We start from the raw sequence: 14916 nt of genomic DNA, 5'->3' as shown, positions 1-14916 counted from the left end.
TAATTTTTGATTTGATTTAACAATAGTGCAAAATTTTAATACAAATTATAAATAATGCATTCAGCTGCAAAAAAGAAAGTTGAAGTTGGTAATTCGCGAAGTGCATCGGGAGCGGCTGGTGATAAAGTCTCCAGACTTCGAGGAAAAGCGGTTTGTACAAATTCTTATATTTATTAGTTTGAAAAGCCGGGCGACACACACTTTAAACTGAAGTTCACTGTTTCTTAAAGCTTTTTGATACACGGTGATTCATTTTGGCGCTCTCCAACTCTATCAGTGTTTGAACTGGACATCACGAATTTAATTTTCTTATATATGATACATTAAATTATTTAGGAGATTTAATTTTTCGCTATGAAAGCAACTTTAAGCTTCAATACATCAACCAATCGATGATAATGTTGTTGTCGATGAAGTTGTTTTCGTATCAATTGATTAATCAACAAATATTCATCGTTTAGTAGTCAGCTGATTCAATCTACTTTGTGAAGATGAGTGTAAGTCGTTATTTACACAAACGTGTGAAGTAGCGTAAGATAGATATTCATAACTGAACATAGCCCTCATATTACCAAGAATTTTTTTATATCAAAAATGTTCCATTCATAAAAATTTTTCTTTCATCCAAAAATGTTTCATCAAGCAACTTTTTTTTCGTTCAACAAAAATTGTTTACAATCTTTATCTAAAAGTTTACTTTGGTCAAGGGTAGTAAAATTCGGCAAAGCCGAATATAGCTGTCGTATGTAAACAAGTAAGAGTGATATATTCAGCTGTGCCGAATTTTAGGTGAAAAATAAATTTGAAAATCAAATTCGGAAGATAAAAATTTTTATTCTGAAATTTAATCATTGTCGCAGTGGTATAGAAAAAACAAGTAAGAGAGCTATATTCGGCTGTGCCGAATCTTATATACCCTTCACCAAATTATACTTTAAAATAAATTTGTTTAACTATTTTTAGGTAAACAAAATTAATTTTTTTTTAATTGTTTTTAATTTTTTTAAAAAAATTTTTTTACAAATTTTTTTTTTTGAAAAAAAATTTATGACAAAAAATATTTTTTGATAAAAAAAAATTCGGGTTAAAAAATATTTTTCCCGATTTTGACCCATTGTAGGTCCAACTTACTTTGGTCTTATATACGTCGTTGTAAAGGTCTTTGAAATATCTATCATTAGATATCCATATTGTCTATATTAATGACTTAGTAATCCAGATATAGATCAAAAATAGGTCAAAAATCGAGGTTGTCCCGGTTTTTTGCTCATAACTCCGTTATTTATGGACCGATTTTGCTGATTTTAAATAGCAAACTTCTCGAAAGCATGTCTGACAGAATTATTGAAGATTTGGATCCCGAAGATATCTGGGGTCTTCAGAAAATTGATTTCAACAGACAGACGGACAGACAGACATGGCTTAATCGACTCTGCTATATATAAGGATCCAGAAAAATGTAGAAATTACAAACGGAATGACAAACTTATATATACCCTTGCCACTCATGGCGAAAGGTATAAATAAAATAATGAAAAACTATTTCCTTTTCCAAACAGTTTTAAAAAAAAAATTTAATTTATTAGTGAAAATAATTTTATTTTATGGGTTAAAAAATATTTTTCCTGATTTTGACCCATTGTAGGTCCGACTTACTATGGCGTTATATACGTTGTTGGAAAGGTCTTTGAAATATCTATCATTAGATTAGATGTTAATGACCATATTATATATGTTAATCCAAATATAGTAGAAATAAATATTGCTTATTTCGAGATATAATTTTGGTGAATTTAATTTTTAACATGAAAATTATTTTGTGTAAAAACAATTTGGTTGGGGGCTTCGGACAAGCAAAAAACGATGAAATAAATAAAAAATAAATCTGTAACTTCTAAACCCTTAGTCCGATTTGAATGAAATTTTCAACATTTTTACCCACCCTACTACATTTTTTTCGTAACAGCGGGTCCACATATTTCCCGATTTTTTCCATTTGTTCTTTTATTGGACTAACAACAAATGTATACATATGTCAAACAAAAAAAAGAATTGTTTAAAAATCGCATTTGAATTTAAAAAGGCGATTTTTCGCTAGTTTTAAAACTTTTTAAGTTATCTAAAAAAATTCTATGAACGTGTATTAGCAATTTATACTTTTTGAAAAGCTAACTTTACACTGAATATTTTAACTGAAAACAAATTTGAAAATTGGTGATATCGAGGCAATCAGGTCCATCAAAAAAAGCCTATTTTTTATGTGAAATTCAAATTTAGGGCAAAAATTCTCAAATCGCATAGTCGATATCAAAACACATTTTAGATGGCCAAATATGTTCTTAATTATTTTGTAAAGTGTTCTGATATACCCGCCCCAGGTATGGATATTATAGCCAAACAACTAAAAATCCCATTTTTGGAATTTTTCAACCCTTTTATGGGAATTCCGGGATTCCTGATTACAAATTTCAAAATTTGTTTTCAATGGAAATATCTAAATAACGGTAAAATTTCATTAAAAAATATGCATAAATAAAAATTAAATTTTAATTTGAAAAATTTTTATCTTTGCAAAAACTCAATAAGTAGCATTTTGTATCCTAATTTTCAAAAAAGTATTCCATGGATTTTCGAATTGTCAAAAGTTATATATATTTTTGAAAAATATACAAAATCCCCTATCCATTGATATATAACATGTCTATATGTATATGTCCGTAATGCTTTTTTTGCCAATTAACTATCTATAGCTAGAACCGAAAAAATTGGACATCTCAACGAATCTTAATATTGTAACTTTAAGATGAAGAAATCCTGAAATTTTCATAAAGTATTAAGGTAACCACTTAACCACTTTTTATAGCACAAATTTGTTTGACGTGTTTACTCTTACAAGTGTTTTGTAAGATCAAACAGCATTAAATAAAATAAAACTAAATATTTGTTTTGAATTGTATTAAGTAAAAGGAGTTTTTGAAAATAAATAAAAGAATTAAAATATATTTTATTTTGCGGTTACGTATTTTTCGTCAAATATTTGCCATGTGTGACCCTACCTTAAGTCACCTAAAATGCAAAATAACGTAACATCACTTTTCATAACTCTAGAGGAGAAGCAAAACACGATATAAAATGAGATATTGAAACAAAATTTCCAAAAATCTGAATTACAATGAAACCAAAAATATATTTTGTAAAAAAAAATATTTTTTTTAAAGCACACTTACGTTATTTTGAATGTTTTTTTCCTAAAACCAAAATAATGTATCATCAATATTAATTTGTATTGAAAAATTTAAATATGTTTTTTTTATTTCAAATAAAAGCAGTTATAGATATTTTTTATGTTTTTAAGTTTTTTTTTATTTTAATTACTAACAAATTAATTATTTAAATTAAAAATAATTGCTTCATTCAATTTTCATAAAGACTGCAAAAAACATTCAATTGCAAATTTATTAAAAAAATTTAGGAAACTATGTAAACTATAAGGTAAATGCTATTTATTAATTAATTGATCAAAACGAATACGTTATTTTGTTTAAGAAAATCGTGCACTTGATGATACGTTGTTTTAAATTTTGTTTATAACTTTGTTATTTTTTATAGTAAAAGTTTAAAATGGTGTACCCATATGTAATATGATGTAGTGAATCTTAATCAATAATAAAATCAATTTCGAATTTTTTGATGATACGTTGTTTTGCATTCTAAGTGACGATATTCTGGCGCAGTCGATATAGCCATGACCGTCTGTCTGTTGAATTCAACTTTGCGAAGTCCCCAAATAATTTTCATATATGATTCATACATACATCAATATATCTGATATAGTCCAACTTAGGTTGTTTTTAAATCAAGAAAATCGGCCAACAAATGGCAAATATATAGGACTATACAGTTTTTATACCAACATTTTTTTTTCAACTTTAAAAAAAAAATATTTTCACCAAAATTTTTTTTCACCTAAATTTGTTCACCAAATTTTTATTTTCACACAAATTGGTTTATCACCAACAGTTTTTAATATTTATTCTATTTAGATTATATTCTTAGTTTCAAATATCACCATTCAGTTTGTTTTAATAGTGAATTCGACTCAAAATTCACAAAAAAAAGGAAAATTATTTGTTTAAACAAATTTTCTAATTTGTTTATTTCATTATCACAATGTCGATTATCAGTTTATTTATTATATTTATTGGCCTTAATATACCATGGTCGTTGTTGCCTTAAAATAAACTGCCGAAGTTTTGAAAAAGTTTATTACTTTTTAATGAAACCATGTTATAAAATACGTTTTTTGTAATACATGATACCCAAGTTTATTATAGCTTTATATCTTTTTTATAATTTTGTATTTAATATTTTGTCACGGCATCATAATAATAATAATATGTAATCTACAATACTTTTCACTTAAGTTGATATGCAGCATTTAGATGGCATGGTATATTTACACTGACAAAAAATTTATGTATATTTATTGTAAAAAATTATACTAGCTACAGGGTATTACAAAAGTTGTCAGAAATGTACTTCTTGAAAATCTAGTTTATTAGAGAATTTCTAAGCTAAGGTCATTTAGTTATGAGCTCAAAAAGTTTACTGCCTTTTAAGGTAGCATTTCTCAAAATGATGGTCCTAGAACCAGCCGTTAGTAAGCTGGATCAAAGTACCAAACTCTTGTGTTGAATTGGGTAATTAATTTATAGTCATGTTGATTTTTAATTTGCAACTAGTGGTTTGAGTTGTAATCAACATAAGTTTTATGTTGATTTTATATGTCTGCATTAATATACATACTAAATAGATTAAAAAAAACTTGTATTATATATATAACTCACATACACAGAAACCGGAAACGTCATGGAAAATATTTGAACATTTCGTTTACAAGTTTTGGCACGAAAACGTCATATCCTTTACAACTTATTTACCAGATTTGTGTGTTTGTAAGGTATTTTTATAATTTTTTTTTTTTACATAAATATTTTCTATATTTCTAGCATGGGTTTATTAATAAGTACGAATGTATGTATGTATACAAGTATATTTATTTTACAAGAAATATAAAATATAATGAAGGAAACAAAAGTTTTTGATATAATTAAAGCTCATGATAAAGGTGATGAAGCGGTATGTTTATTTATTTAGCTATTTACAGACAATACCAAAAAAAAACATTGAATAAAAACAAACAGAAAAAAAATTGAAGAATGAAAAGAAATTGCAATGCACGCCATTCTTTGATGACTTTCGACATTTGGGTATTATTTGAAAAAAGTGTACAGTGGAACATTAAAAATTAAAAAGTGATTAGATGACAACTGAAAGTATATGAAGCTATCAGTGCAAAAGTGATGTAACCCCAAACTATTTATTTTGCTAAAGTCGAAATCGATTAAAAAAAATATTTTTCACGATTTTGATTTCTACGGCCCTATATCGATTAACATCCATATTGTATTGTCTATGTACATGACTTTGTAAAAAAAAGTTACGACTACTTTTTACTAATATCTCAGATATTTGTGGGTAGATTTTTCCTTATTTGAAATAGCAACCTAACCTGAACTATTATAAGTTATTTGAGGGCTACGGAAAGTTGATTTCCACAGACAGATGGTCATGATGAATAGACTTTTAGTATTCGCATACTATCTCGGTTGCCAGTTCACAGAATGTTCAATGTGGCATGAGCTGTGTGACACTTCGTTGGTTACCATATCATCCAAATTAAGCCAAAAGAAGAACTCGATGAAGGTTACGATCTGGCCAACGTCATTCTCAAAGAAATATGGACCGATGACGCCACCAGCCCAAAATATAGACCAAATAGTCGGGATGCATTAATCGCTCTCGGATCTCATGTGAATTGTTATCGTCCCAACTGTTTTTATACCCTACATCAACATAGTGGGAGGGTATATGGGGTTAGTGCTGATGTTTGTAACGTGCTAAAATATTGCTCAGAATCACTTTCTGAGTCGATTGAACGATGTCCGTCCATGTAAACCTTGAAATCAAAGTACAAGTCGCAAATTCAAAGAAATTTAGACACAATTTGGTACAAGCATTCCTATTGCCCAAGGACGGAGCCTATTGAATTTGGTTAGAATCGGTCCATTATTTCTTCTAGCTCCCATACGATTGCACTATCTGAAAATAATTAAGATCTCATCTTATTTATATTGATATCCAAACCAAATTCAGCACAAATAAATTTTATATAAGTCTAACTCTTACCACCACATTTTGTGATGATCGGTCCATAATTACTCATATCTCCCACATAAGGCCCACTTTCGAAAATCACTTTAAACATCATAAATCTCTTAAAAATGTTGGTATTTCAGTAAAATTTAACACAAATAAGTTGTAAACATATATACAAAAGTCATTACACCAAATTTTGTAACGATCGTTCCATAATTAGTCATAGCTCCCATATAAGACCCACTTCCGAACATCATTTAACGAGTACAGATTTCTTAAAAAGTTGGTATTCAAATAAAATTCAACACAAATAAGTTTTATATACATATATAGAAGACATGCCACCTAATTTTATAAGAAAACTGTTGTTCTCGGTGTAGGGTATCATATGGTCGGGCTTTACCGGCTATACTTTCTTACTTGTTTTAAATTTGTTTTCCCAAGTGTAGCTTTGGATGTACATTCATATTTCAATGTTGGCTGTCATAAGTAAATTCGTGTGCCCGTTTTGTAATCGTATATGTACATTTCTTTAAATAAATACATTTCAACATTATGTCCTCATCGCAAAAAAATGGTCGCAATGACCGAATTGTGTTAAAACAAGTAAGAGAGCTATATTCGGCTGTGCCGAATCTTGTATACTTCAAAATACAAATTTTAAATATTTTTAAAATTTATTTTTGTTTCCAAAGCTTTTTTTTAATTTTTTGGGAAAAATTTTTTTTCGAATTATTTAAATTTTTTTTTTTAAATTTAATTTAATTTTTTTTTTTTTTTAAATTTAAAATTTTTTTGTTTTTTAATTTTTTTTTCTTTTGAAAAAAAATTCGGGTTAAAAAATATTTTTCTGATTTTGACGGTCCAACTTACTATGGTCTTATTTATATAGGTCGTTGCAAAGGTCTTTGAAATATCTATCATTAGATATCCATATTATCTATATTAATGACTTAGTAATCCAGATATAGGTCAAAAATCGAGGTTGCCGTGGTTTTATCCTCATATCTCAGCGAGGATAGGAAACTTCTCGAAAGAATGTCTGACAGAATTAACCGACTCCGATATCTATAAGGATCCAAAATATATATACTTTATTGGGTCGAAAATTATATGGTGGAAATTACAAACGGAATGACAAACTTATATATACCCATCTCACGAAGGTGAAGGGTATAATAAAGATTATGGCCCTGAATAAGCCGTGGGTAGTAGTCATTTGAATTTTGGAGTACCTATGATTTGGACAGAACCGAAAAACCACATTGATGACTGCTAAAAATCCTCAACTATTCTCAGTTGGAAAACAAAATGTTATATTTGGCTTCCATAGCTAAGATAATTTTGCCTTCATTACACATCAAATTGGGAATTATGAAGGCATTAGATAAAACTCATCCATGTTTTACCTTTCTTTCAAGAAAACTTTAATAAAATCTTGTAGAATCGTTTATTTTCGTATTTGTATCCCTGCAATTTCTCGAAAACTACACGAAGCATTGACAGTTAGAATCAGGATAACAAATATACTTAGAATCAGTTTTAGTTTTGACGTTACCAAAATCATTGTAGACCTGTATAATTATTGCTAATAGCTAACTTACCCGATCTAGTACAAAAAATTATAAAATTAAGCAAATCGGATGAACCAGCAAAAAACACAAAAATCGGTGCCATATTAACGAATTGACCCACTGTTCTTTCCGTTGGTTTATTGACGGTTTTTTAACTATTATTTTGAATTTCTTGTCTGGCAAGCAGCACCGAGAATGTAGATGAAATATTGACTTTAATGAATGAAACTTTATAGTTTCCTTGAATTTGAATAAAATAACAACAATAATAATGTAAGGAATAAAGGAACTTTAGAACAACAACTACTAACTATGGATATTTATGTTGAACATTAACAAATCAAATTTTAGTTCATTTTTAACCAGAGACTTATACAAACAAGTCCCAAAAAGTACGAGTAGCAATAAAATAAAATTAAATAGCAACAACTGCAAACATCAAAAAAAAAAATATACTAAAAACTAAAATTATTACTAATGTGGAAAATAGCAAATAAAGCCGTTGTGGTATTTAGTCAAATTAAATAAAATATTTTATTTAAAAAATAATACTAAATTATTATTGATAAACAAAATTTAAATAAAACACTTTAGTAGTTAATTAATTAATTAAATAATAGTTGGAATTTTTTTATTTTAATATGATTTTTTCTTTTTCAAAATAACTTATTTATGTATTCTGTAAATATATGTAAAATATATTCAAAATCTTTATTTTATTAGCAATGTATTTATTGGCTGGTGTAAATATGTAAAATTGAAAATTTTTTAAATAAAAATTTAATCAATTAGTTTTTTAAGTTTTAATAAGGTTATAACTGTAAATAATTAGTTATAAATGGCCTGTGCTAACGATATCGAGGCCGTAGAGGCTATAAGTGTTTGTTCAAATTCAGGTTCAGGATTTGAAAACAATAATGATGATGATGATAATGATCAGGTAACACTGTCAACTGTTAATTGACAATTTTACTCTGGAAATTGCATGGTAAAGCATGATTTTTTTCGACTTAAACACATTTTCATAGTTCTTGTACCTATTTTTTAATATTAATTAACACATTTTTAATAGTATCTAGAGTAGTATTTAAGGGTATTTGTTAAAAAATATTGTAGTAAATTTATTGATATTTAGTATAGTTTTTTTCTTCTAACAAATGGTGAGTTTAAAGTGCACTTGTTTTGCAATAGTGGTTATTTCTAATTATAATTTTAGATATCAAAAATTCTTTTTTAACTTCCTTTTCTATATAGCTAAATCGTGCTTCTAGCAAACAAGCTAAATCATCGGGCGCCGAAGCTGGTGGTGGCGATGCCGATGATTTCGATGCTTGGGTAAAATCGCGTCAACTTTTAAAACCTGAAGATCAACTAGATTTAACTGAGGCCGAATTAGGAGAGGAGATTACAAAAGTTTTAACACCCACCAACACCAATGTGATACACAATTTGGTGGTGTATAGTTTCAAAGATGAAGCCTTTGTACCGGTAAGTTTTTTTCAATAAGATTACCTTGATTTTTATTGAAATCAATTATTTAAAATTACAGATACCTCCCGCCGGCAATACGGTTACATTGCTTAGATATGAGGGAACCTCATTGCATATAGATTCTGAAGAGGCAAAAATTCAAATGGATGAAAGTGGGGAAATAGGTATGTATTGATTTTGTCATTCCGTTTGTAACACTTCAATGTAATTGTCGTTGATATTTTGGGTCCTTATACAATTTTAATGTAATTTTAATGTCTGTTGAAGGCACAATTTTCAATGGTTGTGATTTGCAGAGCGAGAGAAATAATAAAATTTTCAGTAGGCAACTAGTGTGAAATATATTTGTCTCTCTTTTCAAATCACAACAATTTTGACATTTTCTTTTGTTTGTTTTTTATTGACAAATTACTGAAACCAGCTGATTCGTGGATTTGATTTGAGTTAAAAAAAATAATTAATTCAAAGATTGAATGAATTCGGTTATGAATTAGTTCAACGTTGAATGAATTCAATTCAAATAAAAGTCTCTGAATGAGGTTAGGTTTAGAGTATCCAAAACCGAAACCAAAAACCGGTAAACTCCACAGGTTTCGGTTTTTCTTTAAAAATATTGATTTATTTTATAGAAAATTATAGAATTTGACAATGTTTCGTAAAAGATATAAAATAATTGCATAAAGATAGAGCCTTAAGAATTCAAAAATGGTAAATTTCCGAAGATTTAGTACACATTTCCTATTAGCGTCAACAAATAAAAATAAATTTAAGGAGAAATGAAAAGAGAACTGTGAAGTCAGATAGAGTAAAGGTATAGAAAACAAAAAAATATAGAAGAAGAGGTCAGATGAGGAGAATTAAGGAGATTTGTGTACGGATTGACGGATGCTAGGTCACCCCATAGAGATTTCCGTGTCTGGCGTGAGTATCCAATAGCTATTTCTAATAAAGACATTGATACATTCCAACTTCATGTCCGAGAGTTCAGAATGACTATTGCGAGAATGATGTCACAGAATCCTGATGCGCAGATCTCCTAATGCCGGGCAGTTACAAAGAAGATGAAAAATGGTCCCATCCTCTTCTTAATTGTGGTAGTCATTCAGGTGGGTTCTCAGTCCCATCTTGACTGAGCGAGCTCATAGTAAAAGTTACTAATTCGTTGCTTGCATTTAGATAACGGAATCCCGTATCAGAAGTCTATGTCTCCGTATTTTTTCGCTAGTCCATCAGCAACACAATTGCTTAAAATATCGCAGTTTCCTCGTAACCAAATGAGTACGATTGTTGAATGTCTTGCCATCCTATTTAAGGATGCCCGGCATTCCTGGACTATGTTCGATGTTGTGTACACACATGTCAGAGATTTTATTGGGTCTTGAGTACCCCTGTCTGATATCTTGTTATAACTGAACCAGTTAGCCGCTTTTTTAATAGCCGATATTGAAGCTTGAATAATACTACATCCATTTGAAATTCTGAAAGATAATCTAATTCCATATTCCTAAATGTAGACAGCTACGCCAATTCGATCTCTCCTTCTAGAGCAGTCCGTATAGACTGAGAGACTGGTTGTGAAGAGTGAAGGTACATCCATTCATTCCATGTTGTATGAAATTAAGAAACCAAAGTTTCTCGATAGTAGAGTACAATATTCGATATTATCTGTATGATCCATGTTTCCATGTACCAATCTCATTAAACCTGAAGGCCTTAGTGAATTCACTTTTGCTGACCATTAGATCCACAGTGATCCAGTTTAGTTGCAGTCGTTCTTAGGGCTCCTGTTGTTAGGATTGATATTCTCCTTAAAACCTTTTCGAATAGCATGCAATTTGAGCATGCTATTCCTTAGAATAATTCCGGCTTAGTCACCGCTTCAAATAGCCAATTCACATACCGGGGTCTAATACCCCATTGCGTACCTATGCCCTTCCTACAGACATACATTGAAGCCAAGGCTTTTGATGTTCTTGCTAGGGTCTTGGGTTTCCAGGATAGTTTGCACTCCAGAATAAAACCTAAGTATTTTGCACTGTCCGAGAGTGTTTGAAGGAATCTAAATAATTAGTTTTTTGGGAATGTATTTAGGAAATTCCGAAATGAGATTATTGCGCATTATACTCAAATTGAATGCTTTAGATCATATCAATTGTACACAATCCATATCCATACAGTTATGGTAGTGGATTTAACAAGACCCCAGATATGTATGTTGTGGACGCATTTATTTTAACTTTTAATATTTACAGGTTATCCTTTGCCAGCACCTCGTTATTCCGTGGTAGAGATAGAAGCTCCTCGAAAATCCGTAGGTAGTACTGAAGGTGACGGGGGAGAAGGCGAGGAAGGAGCTGATAATGCTGAGGCCGCAGAGGGCGAAGAGGAAGTGGGAGAAGAAGAGGAAGAAGGGCGAGAAGATGCAGAGGAGGGTGATTTAGCTGAAAAAGAAGGTGAAGAAGTAACGGAAGTAGCAACAGCAGCAGCTGCTGCTCCAACGTCTGGTAAAAAACGTAAACTCATAAATCAGTTTAATTTTTGCGAAAGAGCTGCTCTAACATTTAGTAATCCAAAAAGGGTACGAAACAAATGGTTTTTCAAATATAAATATCATAAAACTATTATTTGTAATATTTAGAATGTTGAAACCCAAACTATACCACCACCACGCTCACAATATGGTGCCAATGTGTTGCAGTGGGTCATCTATGACAGCTATATGGAGGACTTTGAGAAGCAGCAAAAGGAAAAAGACAAAAAAGAAGACAAGAAAGCTCATCGCAAGGATGACAGCAAAGGAGCCAAACAAGATGTGCGCACCCTAATGGCAGAGGAAATCAATAAGAAATATTTGAAATCTTGGCAAATATTGGAAAGAATGATTAATCAAAATATTTATAGAGATATAGCGCATGATTATCGCTACTGGGAAGATCCAGCTGATGAATATCGTGAGGCGGAGGGTACTTTGTTGCCCTTGTGGAAGTTCAACTATGAACGTACCAAAAAAATGAGCGTAACCGATGTTATGTTTAATCCGTATTATTATGATTTATTTGCGGTGTGCTTAGGATCACGTGAGTGTTTAATCTTTAAAAGAGAATAAATCAAAAATGATGAAAAATTTTTAATTACAGATGATTTTATGAAACAGCCAAGTGAGGGTGCAATTTGTTTATTCACTTGTAAAAATCCCTCATATCCTGATTATATTAGTGAGTATTAATGAGTTAAGAAAGTTTTGCAAATTTTAAATTGGAATATTTCTATAGTCATGACCGAAAGTGGTGTTATGTGTTGTGATATTCATCCAAAGTATCCGTTTCTAATTGCAATTGGTCTGTATGATGGCAATGTGGCGGTCTATAATCTAAAGGATAATTATAAAGAACCTTTGTACTTTTCCGATGGAGTCAATGCCAAGCATATTGAATGTGTATGGGAGGTAAGTGATTGAAAACCAATATATGATGGTTAGAGTTAAAAATTTTGTATAGATTTTAATTTAAACCTGTAGTAATTAAAAATATTCTGATTCTGATCTCTTCACATATTTATTTTTCAGATAAAATGGGGTCCCGACATGGCTGATGGTGAAATAAATTTCTATTCGGTTTCTTCTGGAGGCCGAGCCTTAAACTGGGTACTAATGCAAAATAAACTAATGGTGACAACGATAATTACATTGTTTCTGGAATATGGTCTGGTGGCAGGACCAGATGGTACAGAATTACGTTTAAAAAGTTGTGGTTCTTGCATGAAATTTCATCCACAAGATAAGGAAATTTTTCTGGTGGGCACCGAAGAAGGCTGCATATATAAATGTAGCATAGCCTACAGTTCGAAATACTTGATGACCTATCGAGCCCATAATCTATCCGTTTACAGAATTGACTTTAATCGTTATAACTCCAATATATTCATAACATGCAGTGGTGACTGGCGTGTTAAAATCTGGGAGGATATGAGACCGGAACCATTGTTTATATTCGATTTAGGTTCAGCAGTGGGCGATGTTAAATGGGCGCCTTATTCCAGTACTGTATTTGCAGCCGTTACCAATGAGGGAAAGGTTTATGTATTCGATTTGAATGTTAACAAATACAAAGCCATTTGTATTCAAGCAGTGGTGCCGAAACGTAAAAATAAATTAACACGTTTGGCTTTCAACGAGAAGTTGCCATTTATAATAGTGGGCGATGATAAGTATGATAATTTTTTATATTGGATTAACAAATAGGATTTTTAAATTTTCTTTATTTAGGGGCACCGTTACTTCTTTGAAACTGTCACCCAATTTACGTTTAATGGTTAAACCACCCAAAAAGCAAATGTATTTGGATCAAACTACTTTACAAATTCAAAAACTGGAAAAGTTATTGTCTTTAGTACGTGAATTACCCGAAGGTGCTATTGTCAAGGATACCACAACAACTGTGCAAAGTTAAAGGGTGCAATAAAATAGTTATTGGAAATTATTTAGACAGCTTTTTTTTATTAAGTTAAGCTATTTCTTTTGTACATACTTAAATATCATTGAATACATTTGTAAAATATTTTTATTTTCATTATAATAAATTAAAAAAATTCCCAGCAAAAACTCTGTAACTTGGAATTAATGAATAACATGATCGTCTTCCACATACCGATGTCATTACTTAGAAGTAGACGAATAATAACTTATTTAGAATCTGATATATAATTACTTATTTATAAGACATTTGCATAACCACAGAGGTCTCCAAATTTTGACCGTCGCCCTTCTAGAAATTTTTGTCTTCGTAGGATAACCTATTCAAAAGTATGGCGATATAAATTTTTTTTAAATTTTTATTTTCCAGTTTTTTAAAATTTGTTAAACTTAATTTGGATTCTTATTCACTTAGAACCATATACACTGATGGACAAAATTCACCGCCATTTCCCCTTTAGGATGTGTAAAGGACCGCCACGCTACGTTTATGTAAATTAGGTTAAGTTAAAAAGACTTGTTTTAACTGAAGTATAATTAAAATGAATTATTGTTTTTGTTGAATTTTGATACCTAAATAGTATACCCTATTCCTAACTCTACTTCACTCAAATACATATCAGCTATCTTTAATGTCGATGAGTTAAATAATTTAAAATATTAAATAAAAGTACCATTAGGAGAAAAGTACAAAATTCCCTTTACCTCCTTGAACACCCCTCATGTTTGAAATTTAAAAATACTCCATTTTGCCCAAAAAAATGTATGCTACAGACATGTATCTAACGATTAATTCAGTGTTAATGTGCTCATGAAAAATATGTTTAAAAAAAGTACTCAACTGTTTACCCGGACTTGGCAACTTTTTTATCCCCATTCGGTACCTTTTTTAATCCCATTGTTTAAACGGACTTGGCACTTGAGTTCCAAATAATACTCAGTTAGTTAATTTTTGTATGAATCGTTAAAAATTTCAAATAAAATGTATTTTCCCGTTTTCCCCATTTTTTTGTACCTTTTTTATCCCCATTGCGGTAGTAAAATTTTATTGAAATAAATTTCTGGAGCTCATTGTAAATATTCATACGTCTATATCAATTTATAAAAAAAACATATTTTAAGAAAAAAGTACCAAAAATAAAAACAATTTTTATCCCTTAA

General features: G+C 30.2%; 2 protein-coding genes across 2 annotated transcripts in view; both read left to right on the top strand.

Annotated features, from left to right (window-relative positions):
- Nucleotides 1–14916, top strand: part of EDTP (Egg-derived tyrosine phosphatase) — a 97052-nt gene that overhangs the window by 54936 nt on the left and 27200 nt on the right. The window lies entirely within an intron of this gene.
- LOC135960715 (dynein intermediate chain 2, ciliary) lies at nucleotides 21–13786 on the top strand. Its single transcript, XM_065512075.1, has 9 exons — nucleotides 21–150; nucleotides 9048–9281; nucleotides 9343–9448; nucleotides 11537–11862; nucleotides 11923–12361; nucleotides 12422–12499; nucleotides 12557–12729; nucleotides 12850–13490; nucleotides 13549–13786. Exons 1-9 carry the CDS (start codon nucleotides 55–57, stop codon nucleotides 13730–13732), a joined length of 2277 nt encoding a protein of 758 aa, XP_065368147.1. The 5' UTR covers nucleotides 21–54; the 3' UTR covers nucleotides 13733–13786.

This window comes from Calliphora vicina, chromosome 5 (assembly GCF_958450345.1).
Source record: "Calliphora vicina chromosome 5, idCalVici1.1, whole genome shotgun sequence".
Classification (NCBI taxonomy): domain Eukaryota; kingdom Metazoa; phylum Arthropoda; class Insecta; order Diptera; family Calliphoridae; genus Calliphora; species Calliphora vicina.
Note: the sequence above shows the minus strand (reverse complement) of the source record. Positions and strands in the feature narration are given on the sequence as shown.

Bases quoted from the DNA above. Each gene is read 5' to 3' on its own strand.
- LOC135960715 (XM_065512075.1), top strand. From the start codon at position 55: ATGCATTCAGCTGCAAAAAAGAAAGTTGAAGTTGGTAATTCGCGAAGT. The intron at 12,500-12,556 runs GTGAGTATTAAT...ATATTTCTATAG, and splicing joins CTCATATCCTGATTATATTA to TCATGACCGAAAGTGGTGTT. The intron at 13,491-13,548 runs GTATGATAATTT...TTCTTTATTTAG, and splicing joins ATAATAGTGGGCGATGATAA to GGGCACCGTTACTTCTTTGA.